Source organism: Panthera leo, chromosome F2 (genome assembly GCF_018350215.1).
Source record: "Panthera leo isolate Ple1 chromosome F2, P.leo_Ple1_pat1.1, whole genome shotgun sequence".
In the NCBI taxonomy this organism is placed as follows: domain Eukaryota; kingdom Metazoa; phylum Chordata; class Mammalia; order Carnivora; family Felidae; genus Panthera; species Panthera leo.
The window spans coordinates 8,251,027-8,273,511 of NC_056695.1; the positions used below are offsets into that span (position 1 = coordinate 8,251,027).

At 39.4% G+C, this 22,485-nt stretch overlaps 1 protein-coding gene across 13 annotated transcripts in view; it reads right to left on the reverse strand.

Moving 5' to 3' along the window:
- Window positions 1–22,485, reverse strand: part of TMEM68 (transmembrane protein 68) — a 92,600-nt gene that overhangs the window by 42,583 nt on the left and 27,532 nt on the right. For 5 of the 13 annotated variants that reach the window (XM_042923104.1, XM_042923103.1, XM_042923106.1 and 2 more), the window contains 3 exons: window positions 21,512–21,572; window positions 19,708–19,847; window positions 6,482–7,820 (listed from right to left, as the gene is read on the reverse strand). In XM_042923104.1, coding sequence (XP_042779038.1) covers window positions 7,704–7,820; window positions 19,708–19,847; window positions 21,512–21,572 — 318 coding nt within the window. In that variant the 3' untranslated portion in view covers window positions 6,482–7,703. Of the gene's footprint in view, window positions 1–6,481; window positions 7,821–16,956; window positions 17,370–19,707; window positions 19,848–21,510; window positions 21,573–21,856; window positions 21,958–22,485 lie in introns of those variants that run through there. The other 8 variants (XR_006198060.1, XM_042923108.1, XM_042923109.1 and 5 more) reach the window with 6 other exon arrangements.

Consider the following 22,485-nt stretch of genomic DNA (forward strand, 5'->3'; position numbering starts at 1 on the left):
ATAATAATGGCAGATATTTACTGAGTACCAAGCAGCTATCATGAGCCAGGCCTTACTTACACTTTGTGCTTTATAATCGTGCAACTAGATGCCACAAAGTACTAAACGCCTTACAGAAATGATTTCCACTAATCCTCTCAGCGAACCTGTGAGACAGGAGCTTGTATTACTCTTGCTTTTCACAGAGGTGAACTTTGGTTTGGGAGGGTAAATAATTCTCTGCAAGGTCATCTAACTGGGAGGAGGAAGGCCCAAGGTACTGAGGAACTTGAAACACACAGCCCTTACATGTGACCATCACACCATGCTACTCCCCATTGTTAGAGAAGAAGCTAGCCTATAACAAATCACACGCTATATCATTTGATCCCCATATCCGCCAGGATATGTAAGTTGCGAGTAATACAAAATTCAATTTAAGCAGATTTACACACGAGAGAGAGTAATTGGTTCACGTAAGTAGAAGTTCAGAGGTAGAATGGCTTTGGGGGTTGACTTAATCTAATGGCTAATCTTTCTACTTGGCCTCCAGTGAAGTTGGCTTCTTCACAGGCTGAAAGTCACAAGCTCACAGCAGATCCAGGACTCACATCCATGTGCAATAAATCCAAACAAAGAGAGAAAAGGTCACTTCCGGGAACTCACCCAGAAAAACGAAAAAGAATTTCCCCAAAGGCCCTGGGCTCACTCCTACTTCCATCTCCCAGGTCAAAATTATTAACAGATCAAGGACATGAGATTATTCTTAGACAAACTGGGCCATCCTTGGAATTGCAAGTGGAGACAGCATCCCCTGAGATACACAAACTTCCTGGAGGAGGGAAGGATACCTGAACAAAGTCAGGATTCTTTTCGGAAGAAGAAAGGAAGGAAATAATGGATCCTGGGTAGACGGTCAACAATGTCTCGTTCAGAGAAGGACATTTTCATCTCACCCTCCTTTTGCGCACGATCTGTGGCTTTAAAACAGTTCTTGTGAAAAAAAAAAGCTGTGATTTTTGTATTGATCATAAATTCAGTATGAGCCAAAAGGATCAGATGGTGAATCTGGAACTCATTGTTGAGAGTGACGAGGTTAAAAGAAGAAACAGTCTTATCGTACTCACTTCTGGTCATATTGGGACCATGGTATCAACCCCAGATGTTGCATTTCAACATGGTACACTGTATGGCTGAGCTGTAAACATATTTGCTCCGCCCAGCGCGGAACCCAATGTGGAGCTTGATCCCACAACCTTGAGATCATGACCTGAACTGACATCAAGAGTTGGACGCTTAACTGACTGAGCCACCCAGGTGCCCCCAGCCTACCTTTAAAAGTGAGAGTTCCTGCTGGGAATTTGATTTTGCCTACCAGTTGATGAATGCGTTCTTTGACCTATAAAATAACAGTCTGAAATAGGGAAATAATGTTGAATGTAGGGTTTCAAGATTTTGAGTGAATCATGATGTACTTGGCTTTCAATATTGCTGGATGATGGCACATATTAAAGAAGAGGTAAAAACAGGACAAGTGGTGGAAATTAAATGGGATGACCAAGACAGAAAAAAAAAAATGTTTCATAGATGTTGAATTATGATCTAAAACAATACCATAAAGCCACCTAGAATTCAAAATAACCCTCATACCACAAACCAGCCCGATGTTTAGAAGTCAACACACAACATGGAAGAGATACGAAGATCCACATCTATTCTTTCATCTTTGAACAAGAAAAATAATCATATAAAGACAAAAATGCATACTTTCACCACATCTAGTCAGCATACTGTCAAAAGTTCTAACCAGAGCAATTAGGCAAGAAAAAGAAATAAATGAAAGTCAAATTGGGAAGGAGGATGTAAAATCATCTGTTTGCAGATGACATGAATTTATATACAGGAAACTCTAAGATTCCACCAAAAAAAAACCCTGTTAGAGATAATATATGAATTCAGCACGGGGTGCCTAGGTGGCTCGGCTGAGCACTGGACTTTGGCTCAGGTCGTGATCTCACCGTTTGTGAGTCTGAGCCCCACATCGGGCTCGCTGCTGTCAGCACAGAGCCTCTTTTGGATCCTCTGTTCCCCTCTCTCTATCTCTCCCCTGCTTGTGCTCTCTCTCAGAAATAAACAAAACATTTAAAAAATATATATGAATTCAGCAAAGATGAAACAAAATTAACACACAAGTCACTTGTATTTCTATACATTAACAATGAGTAATTGAAAAGTAAATTATGAAAGCAACTGTTTAAAACAGAACAAAATGCAAAATTATAAAACATTGCTCAGAGAAATCTAAGATCATATAAATAAATGGAAAATATCTCCTGTTCTAATACTGTGAAGATGACAATACTATCCAAAGCAATCTACAGATTGAATACAATCTTTACCAAAATCCCAAGTTTTTGTTCATAAATAGGAAAACCCATCCTAAAGTTCATATGGAATCTCAAGGGACTCCAAATAATGAAAACAATCTTTAAAAAGAAGAACTAAGAGAGCTCATACTTGTAGATTTCAAAACTTACCACAAAGTTGCAGTAACCAAAACAGTGGTATGGCAAATGGACAGACATACAGAACAATGGCACAGAACAGAGAGTCCGGAAATAAATGCTTGCATATATGACCATTTGATTTTTGAGAAGGGTGCCAAGACCACACAATGGAAAGGACAGTCTTTTCAACCAACGGTTCAGGGAAACCGGACTTCCACATGCAAAAGTATAACGTTTATACCGGACACAAAAACTAATTTAAAATGGATCAAAGATCTAAACTTAAAAACTAAAATTATAAAACTCTTACAAGAAAAAATAGGGGGAAAGCTTCATATTGGATTTGGCAGTGACTTCTTGGACACGACACCAAAAGCACAAGCAACAAAAGAAAAAATAAATTAGATCTCAACAAAATTAAAAACTTTTGTTCAACAAAGGATAGTATCAAGAGAGTAAAGACACAACACAGAGAATGGGATCAAATATTTGCAAATCATGTAACTGATAAGGGATTAACATCCAGAATATAAAGAACTCTAAAAACAACAGGACTTGAATAGACATTTCTCCAAAGAAACGCAAATGGCCAATAAGCACATGAACAAATGTTCAAAATCATGTCATTAGGGAAATGCAAATCAAAACCACAGTAAGATACCACTTACTGAAAATAAGTGAAAAAACTGAAAACAACAAGTGTTGGCGAGAATATGGAGAAAAAGGCATCCTGGTGCATTGCTATTGGGAATTTAAAATGGTAGCCTCTGTGGTAATCAGTTTGGTGGCTCCTCAAAAAGTGAAACAGAATTACAATATGATCCAGCAACTCCACTCCTAGGTATATATAAAAAAGAACTGAAAGCAGGGAACCAAACAGAAACGTACTTGTACAGCAATGTTCATAGCAACATTGTTCACAGTAGCCAAAGGGTAGAAACAACACTTTGCAAAAAATGTGCTATATACATACAATAGAATATTTTTGGGCCATAAAAAGGAATGAAATCTTGACACATCTATATGAACCTTGAAAACACTGTGGCATAGTAATATATATGTGTAAATATGTATTTACACATTTATTATATATACATAGATTTTGCACACACACATGCACGCACACACACACACACACACACAATTTGGTCTTTGTTCCTACCTCGTGGCACTGAGTTCCTAAAATCCTGGTAATTTTCTGAGTGATAGAGTAACTGTTTTATGCTGACTCCTAGTTGGGTATGATGAGGGAAGGCTAGATAGCTTCAGGATGAGGCTAGTTACCAGAAAAACTATATGATTAGAGGCTTAGAACTTTCAGTCCCGTCCCCAACCTCTAGGGAGGTGAGAGGCCAACCAGTGGCCAACAAGTCAATGAATGATGCCATGATGAGGCTTGGGGGAGCTTCCGGGCTGGTGAACAGATCATATGCTATAAAGGGGGGCACCCAGGGAGAACATGGAGGCTCTGACAACCCCGCCCCCCCCTCCCGCCACTCCCATACCTTGCCATCTCCCATTCGGTGGTTCCTGAATTGTATCCTTTATAATAAAATAATAAGTATGGCATTTTCCTAAGTTCTATGAGTTGTTCTACTAATTAACCCAACCTGGGGAGGGGGAATGGAAGGGGAGGAGGTCCTGGAAACCTCCACATTTGTAGTAGACCAGGCAGAAGTGGGGGTAGCCTGGAGGGTAGCCTATTTGCTGCTGGCATCTGAAGTGGGGCCAGTCTTAGGAGACCGAGCCCTTACCTTGGAGGGTCTGTGTTAACTCCAATAGTGTCAGAATTGAATGGAGTTGTAGGAAATCCAGCTGATGCCAGAGACGAAAGAACTGGCATTGGAACTACGTCATCTGGTGGCAGAAAAGACCTCAACTGATTTTGCTAAGTGAAATAAGCCAGACACAAACGGGTAAATATTGTGATTCCACGTATATAAGCTACCTAGATTAGGCAAATTCAGAGAGACAGAAAGAACAGATGTTACCAAGGGCTGAGCAAAGCAGGGAATGGAGAGTTATTATTTAATGGATACAGGGTTTCCGTGTGGGATGATGAAATCGTTCCGGAAATGGAACAGTAGTGATGGTTCCACAATATCGTAAATCTGTTTAAGGTGAATGAATTGTACACTTAAAATGGGCTAAAATGACAAATTTTGTTACATACATTTTTCCAAAAAAGGTAACAAAAATATATTTTAAAAACAGTAATCATATACAAATACAAAAACATATCTCTTACCCTTGTAAACATCTATTATTTCAAAGGTTCCTAATGCTATAAACTTCAGAGGGTCTCATATTTAAATCACTTAGAAGTATATGTAGAATCCTTTAAACAGAATACGAATCTCAGAGTCCACAGTGATAATATCAAGTCTGTGGGGAGAGCAGAAACTGGAAAATTCTATTATGAGTGAAATGCCAACTAACAAATGTAGAATAATAGTTAGAAGATCACACTTTTGAAAACCTCACAGTAGTACTTATTTCAGGAAAGAGTCAATTCAAGAATGCCAAAATCGGTGGGTGAAAGTTTGATGAGACACATCTATTTACATGGTCTCAAAGTATCTCTCCATAAACTCGATACAAAGGAAAATTTTACAGGGAAGAAACCTGGCGGGTGCCATTTTAACCAAGTGATCAAAGTTACTACCATCGCTAATGAACCAAACTGACATTATGTGCCTCGTGATGTGAAACACTTGAAAAAGCACAGCATCATTTATGTAGTATTTCTGGAATAATGCATAGCCTGATTCAAATCATGACAAAAATATCAGAGAAAAACAGAGTAAAGGGTATCTACAAAGCAAACAGTCTGTCTTCTCCAAAAATGTCAGTATCGTCAGAGACCAAGGAGGGCTGGGGAATCATTCCAGACTAAAGGCGACTCAAGAGATAGTAAAACTAAATGCAATACGTGATCCTGCTATGAACCATGCATCCAGAAGAGAAACTGATATAAAGAATATGGAGACAACTGGTGAAATGTGAATCCGGTCTTCAGATCAGGTAATACTAGATATCAATGATAAATTTCCAGTCATTGCTCTATGATGCTATAAATGGACAGACTTATAATCGAGAAGAAAAAATTGAAAGAAAGAAAACATCTACCTATATAGATATATAATATATATAATATCTATACAATATATACATGGGATGGGGGAGAGAGATAGGAGGAGGGGTGGGTGAAGAGAATAAAACCAATGTAACGTAACAATTGGCCAATCTGGGTGAAGAGTATGTGGGAGTACTATGTGCTACTATTGCAACTTTTCTGCAATAGTATTTGATATTGTTTCTAAGTTTAAGTTTTTTTAAAAAGGATATGAAAAATCTCCCATAGAAGTATGCCATGTTCCTGCTTCTGGAGAGTCCCTAGCTTTCATCAGGCTTATGAAAAACTCCCTTCACAAAGAGTGAACAACACCCCCTTTCCATTATTATTTGTGTTTCTGTATTTACTCCTATCCCCTCATTCTTCTAAATGGCATCTAAATTCAAACAGCAAAGATAAAGATCTTGTCCTGAGCAAGACAGGACAGATTCCGGGTAGAGAACATGGCTTGAAGTAGTAAAACTTAAATAGTATAAACAATAATAGCTTTTGCTACATTAGCAATGAATATCGTTCTTTCCTCCATTTTTAAAACCCAATGGTGGCCCCGAAACATTATTCTCATTTGTTTTATAATCATTTATTCATTCATTCTGGAAATACTTATCGATTTTCAAACAAACACTGCTCACTGCCAGAGGGAAAAAAAGCTGCAAATAATCATTAACTGACTCTTTTCATTGGAACCGAAATTAAAATATATTTCTTACACTAGAAAGTAAGGTTTACTCATTGTGGCTGACATAGATGATTGTCAACATAGGATTGTGGGTGTAAAACGTATGAAGAGTAAAACAAAAAAATTACTTTAAAATAAGAAAATGTCGCGTATGTAATTTCACAAGAAAATGAACTGTACTTCAGCTTTACTTTTATTTTATGTTGCTTACTTTTATATACATCACACATATCATACATATATACTTGTTATACAAAAACCTATACAAAAATCCAGGTAATTTAGTATCTAAAAAAGGGAGCGGGAGATACTGCATTTGATTTCTGGTACTCTTCTGTGTAAATACTTCTAAAATTCAGATTTCAAGGAGACAACAAATTGAAAGCCATTAATTTTTCAGAAAGCTTTGTGTTCACATAAATTCATCATTCAAGTATACTCTTATGGAACAATAATACACCACGTGACTGACTGCAAAATCACACTCAATAAGCCATGGTACCGAGTAAGAGTGGAGCTTTCTTGCTCTGGTTTTACAGACTCAGCCCCTTACATGGAACGCGGAACACAACCGTGATTCCCACCTGCCACTATTAAACGCCACGTTACAGCACGGTACACCCTCTATCGTCTGTCTACAGATTCTTGTTAAAAAATAATACTAAAAAAGAATAATTATTAGAAATTTTACTTCTCTGGATTTCTTTTTTATTCAATTTGAAAAACGGTATACCTCTTCCATTGTGCTTGGCAACTTGACATCACACCTAAAGAAATTATTTAAAGATCCTATGGACCAAATATATACATAAGCTTCTAAAAATTCTTGGTATTGTTTAATTCATTTATAATTTCAGTTCTACAGTTCTCAGTCACAGCAAATATAAAGAATTTAAAACAACGCTCCTCAACATAGCATTATTATGTTTTTAAAAAGTGAATTGCTGAGGCACAAGAACATTACGTGATTTGCCCAAGGTCGGGAAAGGAATGAAGGGCAGATAAAGGAGTATTTCTTCTCCAGTTTAAAGTGTCCGTACTGAATTCCGCCATCTTGCAAAATTAGCCCAATGCAACAGATACAGAAATTAGATGCGTTATTTGGGAATGTGTGTTTAGCCTAAATTGCTGTTATTAATAAACCTAGTTTTTAAAATCTATACAGTTATCATACATTATCAGGAATTTATAAAAAGAAACACCATTCTGTGAATTATTAGGCAGGTAATGAGTTACTGCTTAATTTTGACACAATTGATTGCAAAAGCAAAATCGATACAATTTTAAACAAACAAGTTCAGCAAAAGATGCTTATTAACATTCTTTTTAAAAAATACTAATTATAGAACCTACAAAATTTAGAAGACAGTACTAGAGACACAAACATACTAATATAAACGTATTAAATCGTCTTCGAGTTGATCTTTTGTTTTTTATGAAAACGTTCTAACAAAGCACTCATAATGTTTCCTGGTATTCTTTGGTGCTTATCAATCAAAGCTTGAACAGCATTCTTTGTCTATTAAGAAAACAAAAGAAAAGCCATTATTCTTTTAGTTCTCAAAATAGATCATTCATTTTGTAAAGATTTTAATATACTACTACTTGCAAAAAGCCCTCCCTAATTGAGCATCCCTCTCTCCCCAAAATTAATGCTTTCCTTCTCAGCACACCCGTCGTGTGGTTCTCACACTTGCCAGGCTGGAAGCACAGTTAATGTTACACGGCTATTTTCTACACCACCCTGTAAGCTCCTTAAGACACAGCTTCGTCTTTCTCCAACACTGAGCACAGCAATGCTTTGCATACAATAAACACTAAGAGGAACGACAAAAGTCGTAGGACATTTTTCTAGTGGGCAGATGGGGAAGGAAGTTTTACTCCTTCCTACCCATGAATAAATTTGTGTGCACGTTTCTTTCATCACATACACACAATTACATCAGGCAACGCAAGAGGAAAAAGTGAGAACAACGAATGAGCTGATACACTTTTAGTTCACTGCCTCAATTTCTAGACAGTTTAAGAGGACTTTAAGTCACAGCAATGGAAAAGCCAATTAGGATATAACAAGGTGTCTCCTAAAACGATTTGCTTCCCATTAAATTCATGACAAATTTCAATAATCTTTTCTTTTATATCACTTTGTGGCTATCTAAAAAAAATCTGTGTGCACATCATGCATGCATGTACACACGTACATTATTTTAGATGGCAAGCTTTTAATAAGCCTTCTTTTTATAAATCTTGGACCCTCATCCCTTTTATTTTTGTAAAAAAGGGTTTTTTTTTAATTCCAGTTAACATACAGCGGAATATTAGTTTCAGGTGTACAATATAGTGACTCACCACTTCCATACATTACACGCTGCTGTTCATCATCACAAGCGCCCTCCTTAATCCCCATCACCAGTTTCACCTGTTCCCCCCCAACCCGGCTCCCTTCTGGTAACCATCAGTTTGTTCTCTAGAGTTAAGAGTCTCAGCTTCATCTCCTTTAAATATAATTAAGAAGCTCTAGCCCAAAGATGTATTTAAAAAAATTTTTTTAATGTTTGTTTATTTTTGAGACAGAAGAAGACAGAGCGCGAGTGGGGGAGGGGCAGAGAGAGAAGGAGATACAGAATCCGAAGCAGGCTCCAGGCTCTGAGCTGTCAGCACAGAGCCTGATGTGGGCCTCGAACCCACGAACCGTGAGATCATGACCTGAGCCGAAGTTGGACGCTTAACTGACAGAGCCACCCAGGCGTCCCCCCAAAGATGTATTTTAAAAATATGCTTCTCTGAACCACAAGTTTGCGTATCTGTAAAAGGAGAACTGTTTCATACACTTATTATAAGGGTTAAATGAAATTTCAACCATGTCTTCAGGTACTTGGCAGTGACTAAAAGTAAGTGATAAAGGTTGTCTCTTGTGAAGTATGTTCTTTAAAATTTATTCATTTATTTAGAAAACAGTAGATGCTTTGGAAGCTATAACATTAGTGAAACAAGTCTCTAATCTCAAGCTTGCAACTTAGTAGTGGGTCAAGTACAAAGTAATAAAAACCTTAGATCATTTGGGGGCGCCTGGGTGGCTCAGTCAGTTAAGTGTCCGACTTCGGCTCAGGTCATGAGCTCACAGTTGGTGGGTTCAAGCCCCTCCTCGGGTTCTGTGCTGACAGCTCAGATCCTGGAGCCTGCTTCGAATTCTGTGTCTCCCTCTCTGTCTGACCTGCCCCACTCACACTCTGTCTCTCTCTGTTTCTCAAAAATAAAACATTTTAAAAAAAAGATTAAAAAAAAAAAACAATGAAGATCACTTGTAAGCTGTATCTACCACCTGAGATGTGAAAAGAAAGTATCTAGAAGTTCAGACGACAGCCCATTTATTTGGTGGGCAGTGACGGGGAAGGACACACGAACAAGGTACCGTCTGGCCTGGGTCTCCAAGGACCAGTGAGATTTCAGTGACAGTGGAGACAAGAGCAGGAAGCAAAAGACCACAGGAAAACAACTGGCTAAGGACAGGTGGGTTAGGGAGCTTGGCTGGACTTTCAGGTATGTGTTCTGAAGCTGGGTGGTAGAAGGCTCTAAAATTATAATTCAATTAAATCATGAGGCTGTCAAACACCAAGTGAGAAAGTATAGACTTTGTTTAATATGAACTGAAGCGTCAAGGAAGGCTTTGGGGTGGAGAAATATCGGGGCAATGCATTAAGAAAACACAACGCTTGCAAAATCACCAATGATACTCTTCTGTCACCAAACCCGATGACATTTTTTTTTTAAGTTTATTTATTTATTTCGAGAGAGTGTGAGTGTGCGTGCCAGTGGGGGGAAGGGGCAGAGAGAGAGAGGGAGAGCGCGAGAATCCCAAGCAGGCTCCGCGCTGTCAGTGCAGAGCCCGACTCAGGTGAGATCACGGCCGGAGCCCAAAAAGAGTCGGATGCTTAGCTGACTGAGCCACCACGGTGCTCCCGTCAGGGACATTCTTTTAATCTCACTTGACCTCTCAATCTCCCCTGATCTTGCTTCTGGAATTCTCATACTGGAGGAAAACCTAGGTTTTCTTCTAACTTTCAGGCTGCTCCTTTTCAATCTTCCTTGCAGATCTATAATCCCCAAATCTGCCACTGACTTATTCTTCAAAGGTTCAGTAATCTTTCCCCTTTCCACAACTTTAATTACCTTTCATTTGCTGATGACTCCTAAACATTTACCTCCAGCCCGCTCAGCTTCAGACAGGAATGGTCTTGAGTGTTTTAAAGGCACCTCATACTTTGTCCTTTCCTTAGTTCCTTCCCTGTTTCAGCAAAGACGCTACCATCAACCTAGCCAAGTAAGCCCAAACCTAGAAGCCATCCTTAACAATTCTTGCTTCTCACTCACAATAGCCAATCCATCCATCAGCACATCCATTTATTTTACCTCCCAAATACCACTCACATTATCCACTTCTCTCCGTCTTCTTTACACCTTTATGACACATGTATACGATATATGCGTGTATATATAAATAAACCCATATTTCTATGTGTGTGCGTATGTGCGCATGAGACTAGAGAGAGAGAGTTAAAGAGACAGACAGAAACAGACACTGTAAACACAGAAACAGAACAATAGAGAGATTAAGACTGAGAGAACTTTCGGGAAATATCCCAAGTGCCCCCTTCAGCATTAGCATAGTATATTTTAATTTAGATTTAGATAGTGCTTACAAAATGGTTCTCCGCAATCAAATGCCGGAACAATCTATCACCCATTTTTTAAATGAGGTTTCATTTCTACATTAATTTGGCTGCTAGTAATTTTGAATTTGTGATAATTCAGGGATGATTATCCTATAGTTTATGCTTATATTATTAACAATGAAGACTGGAAAATCATGACAATGTATTACAAAAGGAAAATTTTGAGTGTTCTTTATTTCCAGTATACTTTAGTTCAATAATGACAACTTACAATCCAAAATATGAATACAGCAACTATGTACTTAAGTAAATTCCCCCAAGAAATTCTACGATGCTTTGGTAGACTACTTGTTACTTTAGGCACTGAAAATAAAGCGCATAAAGCAACTGGAGAGGACAACTGAGGTATTTCGATGATTCAGAAAGGCCTTTTCTTCCTTACTTAAACTGGTAAGTTTTTACTATATTTATCTGTTTTACTATATAAAATACCTAATCCTACCAGTGACACGAATGTGAGTAAATCCTGCTCTCATATGAAAAATCAAGGCACTGGAGTTTAACTGTCAGAATATACTTTCCTTAACTGAGGAAAACAAGGGAACAGGGTTCACTTAATTTGAGACCTAAAAGAAATGCCGAAGAGCATTTAGTTCAATTTCTCTGCTCTACAAATAAGGAAATCGGGGTCTGGGGAAGAACGTCTTTCTCTAAAGTGATGCTGCTGCCTAGTGGTAGGACTGGTGGTGAGTAACACGGGTGACGATCATAACCCAGGTCCCTAATCTTCCACACCAGGCTTTTTCTGCTCTTTTTCTGTTACCTTCTACTTTGTGCCTAAAAATACATGGTATTTGTAAGAGGGGTTCCTAACTGGCTCTGAGCCACTTAAATCTTAAGACATAGGGAGGAAAAAGTTGTAAAAGAACAAAACAGAATTCACATATCCTACAGGAGAACACATAGGTCGGGGGCAGCACAGAAATGTGTTAACGATAAAGTGCACGTGGGCAGAAGCAATGTCACTGGGTAAGGCCTCACCCTGGCGTCAGGCTCCCGGAGCCTCATCAGTAAGGCATCGCCACGGGATGAGACAAGAGTCATGTTGCACGGACAGCATGTGCGGACTCTAAAAGCCAGTGTCACGGAGCTTTGTCTTCAGGATGAAGGAGGGTGATAAGTGCTGAGTATATTTAATGAGCCAGCAGCGTAACTGAAGGTAAGTTTTCTGTGTTTTGATTAATTTTTTTTTTTTAACGTTTATTTATTTTTGAGAGAAAGGGGAGGGGCAGAGAGAGAAGGAGACGCAGAATCCGAAGCAGGCTCCAGGCTCTAAGCTGTCAGCACAGAGCCCAACGCGGGGCTCGAACCCACGAACTGTGAGATCATGACCTGAGCTGAAGTCGGACACTTAACTGACTGAGCCACCCAGGCGCCCCAGAGGCAAGTTTTCTAAGAATGAAGTTCAGAGACACATAAGCAAAGACAAGGGCGCATAATGTTTCTTTACTGTTAACCTTTGTGAAACTTCCTACATGTCAGCTGCTTGATTTGAACGGTCTCATCTAATGTAACATTATCGTTGTTTCAACTGTACATTCTTTTCTAAGTGTCTGGTCTGGCTGAGTCCCAATATGGTAGAGCAGATTATAGTTAGTCACTCTCTCTGCCTACCAGGCCTCTCTCTTTTGGACCTTCCTATGGGAGGAATACAGATCCTGTCCCCGTGAAGTCCACGGTGGCCATGTGACAGCACTGGCCAATAAAACGTCAGTGGGCAGCTGGGTGGCTCGGTCGGTTAAGTGTCTGACTCTTGATTTTGGCTCGGGTCATGATCTTGCAGTTTGTGAGTGTGGGCCCCGCATCAGGCTCTCTGCTGTCATCGCAGAACCTGCTTCAGATCCTCTGTCTGCCTCTCTCTCTGCCCTTCCCCTGCTCACTCTCTCGCTCTCAAAACTAAATAAACATTTAAAAATAAATAAAATAGAAATAAAATAAAATATCAGTGGGAGTAAGTGAGCCACCTACAAACAGAAGCTTTAAAAATTTTCACTCCTGACATTTTTTTTTAAGTTTGTTTATTGAGAGAGAGGGGGGAGGGGTAGAGAGAGAAAGAGAATCCCGAGCAGGGTCCACTCTGTCAGCATGGAGCCATGAGGCTGGCCTCAATCTCACAAAACCATCAGACCTTGATTTGAGCTGAAATCAAGAGTCAGATGCTTAACCGACTGAGCCACCTCGGTGCCTGACATTTTCTTTTTACCATGGCAACATCCCACCTGAATCCTCCTGAATCCAGGAGAAGGAGGACAGGGATCTCAGGGGAAATATAACATAAACAAGAAGTAAGCTTTCCTGTCTTAGCCTCTGAGATTGGCTGGTTGTTAGCGCAACACACCCTAGTAAAACTAACTAAATTATCCAGTTTTCTTATGTGTAAAAGGCAGTAATAAGTCCTGCTCTATAGGATGAAATCAGACTTATGCATAGAAGGAAAAGTAAAATTACCTCTGTTCACAGATGACATGATTTTATATATAGGAAACCCTAAAGACTTCACAAACACAACTAATAAACAAATTCAGCAAAATTGCAGGATATAAAATCCACACACAACACAAAAATTGTATACACTAACAATGAACAATCTGAAAAAAAAAACCAATCCTGTTTATAAACGCATCAAAAAGAGTAAAATACTTAGAAATAAACTTAACTGAGGAAGAGAAAGTCTTATACATTGAAAATTATAAAACACTGCTGAAAGAAATTAAAGAGACAAATACATAGAAAGACCTCCTGTGTTCATGGATTAAAAGATTTAATATTGTTAAGATGTCCATATTATCCAAGGTGATCTACAGATTCAAGGCAAACCCTATCAAAATCCCAGCAGCATTCATTTGCAATTTCAAAGGACCCTAAGCAGCCAAAAGAAGAACAAAGTTGTAGGCTTCATACTTCCCCATTTCAGAACATACTACAAAGCCACAGTAATCAAAACAGTGTGGTACTGGTATAAAGGCAAACATATAGACCAATGGAATAAAACAGACAACACAGAAATAAACATTTGCACGTATGGCAAATGATCCTCGACAAGGGTGCGAAGACCATACATTGGGGGGAAGGCAGTCTCTTCAACAAACAGTGGTGGGGAATCTAGACACCCACAGTAGAAGGAATAAAGTTGAACCTTGCCTTACATCATAAGCAAAAATTATCTCGAAATGGATTAAAGACCTAAACATAAGACTTAAAACTATAAACCTTCTAGGAGAAAATATAGGACGGAAAGCTTCGTAACACTGGACTTGGCAACCATTTCTTGAATATGACACCAAAAGCACAGGCAACAAAAGCAAAAATAGACAAACAGGGCTCCATCAAACTCAAAAACTTCTGTACATAAAAAGGAACAATCAACCGGGTGAAAAGGAACCTACAGGATGAGGGAAAATATTTGCCCATCATATATATAGTAAAGAGGACATCCAGAATAAAGAACTTCTACAATTCCACAACAAAAAAAATCCAAATAACATGACTTTAAAAATGAGCCAACACCTTGAACACACATTTCTCCAAGGCATAAGAAAAGGTGCTCAACACCACTAGTCAGGGAAATGCGTATCAAAACTATAATGACATATTACCTCACACCCATTAGGTTGGCTGCTATCACAAACGAAACAAAAAACAGAAAGTAACAAGTGTTGGTGAGGATGCAGAGAACCTGGAACCCTTGTGCCCTATTGGTAGGGATGTAAAATGGCATGGCCAACTACAGAAAACTGTATGGATGAGGGTCCCCCCCCCAAAATTAAAAAAGAACGATTGCGCTGCAAGATAATAGAAAATATATATTGGTCTCTACCCTGGTTCCTGGCACAGAGCTCCTAAAACTCTTACTATGTCCTAAGCGGTAAGGGCACTGAACATCTTTCGTTCTAATAGTTGGTCTCTGACTCCAGTCAGCACACAGTGCTCCTGAAATCCTTATAATTTCCTGGGTGACAAAAGTGTCTTTTGTTCTACTGGATTCCTGGATGTCTTCTGAATAAGGGCAGGTCACCAGAAAGACCAAACTATGATTAGAAGCTTGGAATTTTCAGCTCTACTCCATCATGCCCCAGAGAGGGGAGAGGAGCTGGAAACGGAGTTAACAATCGATCGCGCCTATGTGAGGAAGCCTCCATAGAATCCCAACAGTACAGAGTTCAGGGAGCTTCCATTCCGGGCGGGTGAACACATCCACACCAGGAAGGGTGGCGCGCCCTAACTCCACAGGGGCCCTGCAGTTGAGGCCCTCCCATTCCTTGCCCTACGTATCTCTTTATCTGGCTGGTCATCTGTATCCTTTATCACATCCTTTAATAAACCGGTAAAGTAAGTAAGTGTATTCCTGGGTTCTGTGAACCAATACATCAAAATAATTGAACCTGGGAGGGGTCCTGGGAACCTCCAATTTGTAGCCAAACTGAACAGAAGTTGCAGGTTACCTGGGGACCCACTACTCGTGATTCGCATCTGGAGTGGGGTGGGAGCAGTCTTGTGGGACTGATTCCTTAACCGGTGGGATCTATACTATTTCCAGGTCGACAGTGTCCGAAATGAGTTAAGCGACAGGATGTCTAACTGGTGTCAGAAAATTGCTTGGTGGGAGCAAAGCCTCCCTCCACACATTTGGTGACCAGAAGTGTCGCAAGTCATGTTCTGTGTAAAAGTAAAGGAGATGTGCAAGTGAAAGAAAGACACAGTATGGAAGAACTAGGTTTTTCCCTCCGGGAGGGAGAAGCTGGAGTTTTTTCTTTCTACCTGTGATCCAGCAATCTGACTTCTGAGTATATATCCAAGAGAATTCAAAGCAGGGTCTCGAAGACATATCTGTACACCCATATCCACCACGGCACTATTCACAACAGCAGAGGAAATGGAAGCAACCCTAACGTGCATCGGTGAACGAATGAAGATACGACATGTGGTACATACACACAACGGAGTGTTATTCAGCTTTAAAAACCAGAAGGAAATTCTGTCACGTGCTGTAGTATGGATGAACCTTGAAGAGATTATGCTAAGTGAAACAAGCCAGTCACAAGAAGACAAACGTTGTATGACTCCCCTTTTCTACCGCGGTCAAACTCATAGTCATAGAAGGCAGAATGGTGGTCGCCAGGGGCTGCGGGGAGGAAGAAGCTCTGAGTGGTGTATGATTCCACGCATATGTGGAATCTAAAAGAGGTGAATTTGTGGAAACGCAGAGCAGAATAGGGGCGTTACCAGGGCGTGGAGGAAGAGGGAGATGTTGGTCAAGGGTACAAACTTCCGGTTACACGATGAGCAAGTTCTGAGGATCTAAGGTACAGCACAGTGACTACAGTTAAGAATACCGTATTATATATCAGAAAGTTGCTAATGAAAAGGCCTTAAATACTGTCACCACGGGCACACAAAATGGCAATTAGGTGCTGGGAGCACCCAACCTTACCGTGGCCATCATTTCGCAATATACACATGTATCGCATCTTCACGCTGAGCATTAAACTTTTACAATGTTATTGGTCGCTTGTATCCCGACAAACCTGGGGGAAAAACAAGAATCTCGCGTGGCCCGTGAAGGAACCAGAAGAAAAAGCTGACGGGTATGTATGAAAAAGAAAAAAGAAAGAATGGGCAGCAGGTTTTCAGGGGGTACAGAGACTGGAGATTGGCCACACACGTGAATATATTTGGCACTGATAAAGCATACACTTAAAAACGGCTAATAAACGTTGTGGTTTTGACTACAATTTAAAAAACTTGAAAGAGGGGCGCCTGGGTGGCTCAGTCAGTTAAGCGTCCGACTTCGGCTCAGGTCACGATCTCACAGTCCATGAGTTCGAGCCCCGCGTTGGGCTCTGTGCTGACAGCTCAGAGCCTGGAGCCTGCTTCCGATTCTGTGTCTCCCTCTCTCTCTGCCCCTCCCCCGTTCATGCCGTGTCTCTCTGTGTCTCAAAAATAAATAAACGTTAAAAAAAAAAAAATTAAAAAACTTGAAAGAAATCACACTACACATACCTACGGCTGGTATAAAAGTCATAATCAAAACACACTCACACCATTTTCCAGGTGATTCAACAGCAGCCATTCAATTTATGGCTTTCACGTAGTTTCATACTTTCTGAAGATGTAACTGCAAGCTGAGTGGGCTTTTCTCATCCTCATCCTTCCTGATCTCTTTGCAGGAATGAATATTACCAGTCATTCCTATTGTGTAAACATCCTCGCCGGCTGGCTTCTCTCACACAAATTGACTTTTCTCCATGTCTCCACAGCTTTGGCTGCCGTCCTCAGCATGCCCCTCGTGTGTTCTTCCCTGTCCTCCCGTCTGTCCTCAGTCTTCTGTCTCTAACCTGCTTTGTGAATGAAGCTCATGACTTCAGTAACTGTCTCACGCGGACGCGGATAACTTCTCAATTTTCATCATCAAGTATTTTTAAACACCTATGCATATAATATATATGGACATATCCTACAGGTAGCTATAGAATCAATTTTCAAGTCTGGTACGTTCTATCTCTGTAAAATCTCTCAAATCTGTCCCTTGCTCTTCTTCAAGTAGCTAAAGAGACCACTATGTGATTCACTCATTCATCAAACATTTACTGAGATCTAATTAAATACCTAACATGGTGCTGGGAACTGGAGACCCAAGAATTCAACAGCATGAGCCCTGCTGTTAAAGAGTGCACTTATAATCATATGTATCTAAGTGATCACAATCACTACAGTCATCTTCGCCAACCATTGTAGAGAAACGGATTATATATCTGCTTGTTTGGGCCTCGTAAATGTGAATGAAACTGATATGAGCCACTCCCAAGCAGAGACCTTTCCTCACTGAAATGTTATCTGGTAGACAAATTCCCTAGTCTGATAGTTAAGGGCCTAAAAATGTAGCTACTTACTTATCCGGCAGCATCTCAACCAAACCCTACCCACCAAGCTACTGATTCCCCAAGTTTATTCCACAGCTGCTAATCCAGGAAAAACAAGGAGGTTTTGGTCAGCTAAGACTGGGAAATGCCCTTTGAAACAGTTAAATAGACTTCATTGCAGAGCTTCTTGGAGGCTTTAATGCGTTTGCAAAATCCCTGGAGAATTTATTAGGCAGTCTTTTCCAACCTTGCCGTTCTAACCAACACTGCCGGTATATGGTCAACTCTGCAACCACCGCATCTTTGTTCATACTCTTCCTCCAGCCCCAAGTCCACAGGACCAAGCCACGCCCTTCTTTCAAGACCCACCACAAATGCCCTCACTCCAGGAAGCTTTTCCTATTTTTTCCTTCACAAAGCAGTCTTTTTCCCCTCTGAGCTTCTACTGGTCTCGCTCAAATTCAGCCTCCGTATCGCTTCCAGTGATCTTGCCAAACGCAAACCTATTATACCATTCACCTATGTTCAAGAGCACCCCCCCACCTGCTTTCAGGAAACAAAATCAATTATAGGCCATCCTAGTCCAGACCATTCCTGTGTTTCTAGCCCCATCGCCTATGATATCCCTGTAGCTATACAAGACCACTCTCAACTCCCCAAAGATTTTATGCTATTTCATAACACCATCCCTTTATACATTGTTTCCTCTACCTCAGTACCCTCTGTCCAGCTAATTCCTTGTCTTTCAAAGCCGAATTCAAGCATCACCTCTCTCAAGGAGGCATCCCTAATCCAAGTTAGATAGCTTCCCTTTGTGCTTCCATGATGTCCTAAGACAGAAGTTCTCAATCAGATCGGATTTTGCCCCGTTGGGGATCATACGGAAAGCTCTAGAGGCATTTTCTATGATCACAACGAGTGAGGGGTGAGGATGGGGAGTGCTACTGGCATCTAGTGAATAGAGGCCAGAGATGGTGGCGGTAAACATCCCACAGTGCACAGGACAGCACCCACAGCAAAACGCCCACAGTGCCCAGGTTAAAAAACCTTGCCGTAAGCACACCACCGTGGTAACACGTCACCATATAAGCCTCCGTTTAGTTATTTAGCTCCCTCACTAGACTGTAAGTTCCTAGGACAACAGGACTCACTGGTGTTGACAGCGTTACTATCCAGCATTCGTGAAGCGCTTACTATCTGCCACTCACTGTTCTCAACAACGACCTTGCGTAACCTCATGTAATGCTCAGGGACAACTATGAGTGGGTACTATTCTCTTCCCGGTTCTGCACACTAACGGAGCGAGCTGTGGACTCCCTGAGGTCACACGGCAAGCCGTGGAGCTGGGAGCAATCGGATTTCATCACCCACACCCTTCAACACTCTTCCATTCTCCTCCCAAGATACTTCCATCAAGCAAGAACAATACTTTTCTTTTCATGGAGGTCAAATCTTTGTCCTTCTGAACATCACTTATGAAACCTTTTACTTACCAAGAGCCAAGAGCCCCGACTTCGGCACGTTTGACATTTTAAACTGAGTAGCTCTGCGGTGGGGGGCTTACTCAGGCATCGTACGATGTTTACCAGCATCCCTGGCCTCTACCCACTAAATGCCAGTAGCACCACCACCTCCCGGGTCCTGCCTGTCATGACAATAAAAACAGTCTCCAGATCCTGCCAAACGTCCCCTGCGGGGAGGAAATCACAACTGGTCTAGACCACGTTTGGAGGATAAAGTAGTGAAGTCATTTTTAATACAGTACTTAAAAGGAAAACTCTGTTCAAAGATTAAGAAAGAAACAATAATTTACCTTTTCAGCTAATTCTTCTGCTGTTATCTTTGGATCATAAGGAATAGGCTCCCCTAAATAGGTGCGTAATTTCACGGGAAAACCTCCATACATCGGAGCAAATGGATAGCGGAATTTTTCGTAAAGCCATCTAAATAACCCTGTTTTAAAGTAAACAAATTATTTTCATGGGTTAAATATTCTGAGCACATAATTGTAACTTTCAAATTAATATGTAAGACTTAGAGGAAGGTGGCAAACAATATCACCCCCGGGCAATTAGTACAATATACGTTTTTTTAAGATGAGCTTTTCATCACTTGTAACTAATGGAGCATACTAATGTAAGATGTTAACAATAAGGGAAACTGGGGGGTGGTGAGAAGCTGTGTCAGTACTCTGCATTTTCTGCTCAATTTTTCTGGGAACCTAAAAATGCCCCCCAAAATAGGTTTGTTCATTTTTTTTTTTAAATGAGCTTTCAAAAATAAGAGAATTTTAAAAAGGCAAATCAATTACTATTATTACAAAACAAAGGGTAAAGACTATAACCCAAAGCTAGAAGCTAAAACGTCTAGAGACTCACAAAAACAGGCTTGTATGAATAAAAGAAAAAAAAAGAAAAGGATAAGATAAATTCACGTAAACGTGAAACTACAATGCACCAATAAACCAGGTAAAGAAAAAAATATTGTAAATTAAGAAAACTGCAGAGTAGCAAAGAATTACTAATGTTAGTGACCAACAAAATTTAGCAGGATTGCAAGTGGCAATAATGTAAAATAAACTGATGAACTAAGTAAAAAAGAAAGTCAAAAAGCAGTCAACAGTAATTTTTAAACCACTTTATAATTAAAGAAACAAAATTAGAATAATTTTTGGTATGCAACTTAAATTCTGAAGAAATGACCTGGGAGAAAATTAGAAGAAATAATTCTACTGTAAGAAATAATCCACAACAGTTAAATATCACATCACTTTCCACTTTACATTTGAAAAAAAAGGGGGGGGGGAGTAATACCTAAAAAATGTAATAGAATATCAACGATATACCAACATCAGACATAAAACAGACAACAGAAATTTAAAGTTCTTCAAGAGGAGATCTGCATGGGGATAGGAACAATATATTGCTAGGGATACAAAATATAATCAATCGAATATAATATATAAACCACAGGATATAAAAACAAACTATGAAAATCTCAAAATAAAAAGAAAACAACAGAGAAACTGCAAAGAAAAAGCACATCTAAATGTTATCTCTCCTCTAACTACACTCAAAGCTTATTTTGTTACCCATAAATTAAAGTTAGGCAAAAAGAACTTTATAATATAAACATATCATGGTTCAAAATATTTTAAAAAGCAAAAAATAAGAAGTAACAGATATGAACCAAAGCAGATGATACATCCTTGTGTCGTTAATCTTAATTCAATATCATATTGTCATCCATTTTTAAAGCTGAAACTCATGCAGCAGTGAGTTAGGAAGGCAGTCTGAGTCATGGGTACATTTGTTCTAAACCTCAACAACGTGGTTCAACCCAGGAAATTAGATAACTCACTGTAATTTTAAGCCCACAACAAATAAGCTTCAGTATGTAGATGAGATTCTCAACAAAAATCTAACATCTAAGAACTGCCATTACTTAGAATGAGTTATCGTTTAGACTTTAAATAGAAAAACATCTAAATAATAAATTCATTATCTAAAGTAATAACTCAAAAGGATTTCTTATAGGGTTCAAAAGCCCAAATATTTAAACTACTATAATCTAAATATTACATTAAAATTAGAAAAACCATATGAATCAGAACTTACTTGTTCCTCCAAGTGATCTAAATCCTTCTCGAATATTTTGTGTAAACATAGGAATAATGGGCTAGAGAGAATTTGAATTAAAAAGTAAATATATTGATCCATTCAATATCACCATTGAGTCAGTAATGCAAACTTTTGGGGGCCTGTTTAAGATTATGAAAATGAGGTATTTTAAAAATAAAGGTATACTTTTATCACTAGTGTGATTTATAAGACTAAATTTAACTTGATCGTTTGTAAAAATAAAAATTGGAACTACTACCCTCTAGTGGCGATATATAATATTTCATTTGCCAACTTTCCTATCGTTCCACATAAACCCTTGAAACTCAAAATGAGGATTACCAAAATCATTAATTTCACGGAATAAAATGAATATGGTAAATTGATCTTAGCGGTCCACTGAAGAGTATGCTGACTGGAGAAAAGTTACAAGGCAGAGGTCCCTGTATGGGGAAATACATATGAATTTAAATGACAGGTTTTGGCAAGATGCTGTCACAGAATTACTGAAACACTTTTTTGTGTGAGCTTATGGAATCTAAAAATGTTCAACATCAATGAAAAGTATAAGACTCACTGCAAAAAAAAAAAAAAAAAAAAGGAAAAGCATATACAGAAAACAATTCCTTTTATCATTAATTTTAGAGCATTTCTGCTCACAAGTTCATGGTTTTTATTATCCTATGAATATCACTGATTAAGCATGATTTTTTAAACGGAGACCTTAACTAAATGTCCTAAAACAATGATGAAATAGCAAAGGATCACGTAAGGAGGTTCTACCATGGTGAAACTGAAGTAGACAGAAAAAATTGAATAGAAACACCTTAATATGCACACAAAATCCAACGAATTAAACGATGTTTCAGAAAGAAAAAAAAGCTGAGTATCACTTTACTTCCAGTCTACCACCAGTTTGTGCCGAATACAGAGTTCCCTGCCTCGGTGAGCAGGGCTTGAGATATTTAAAT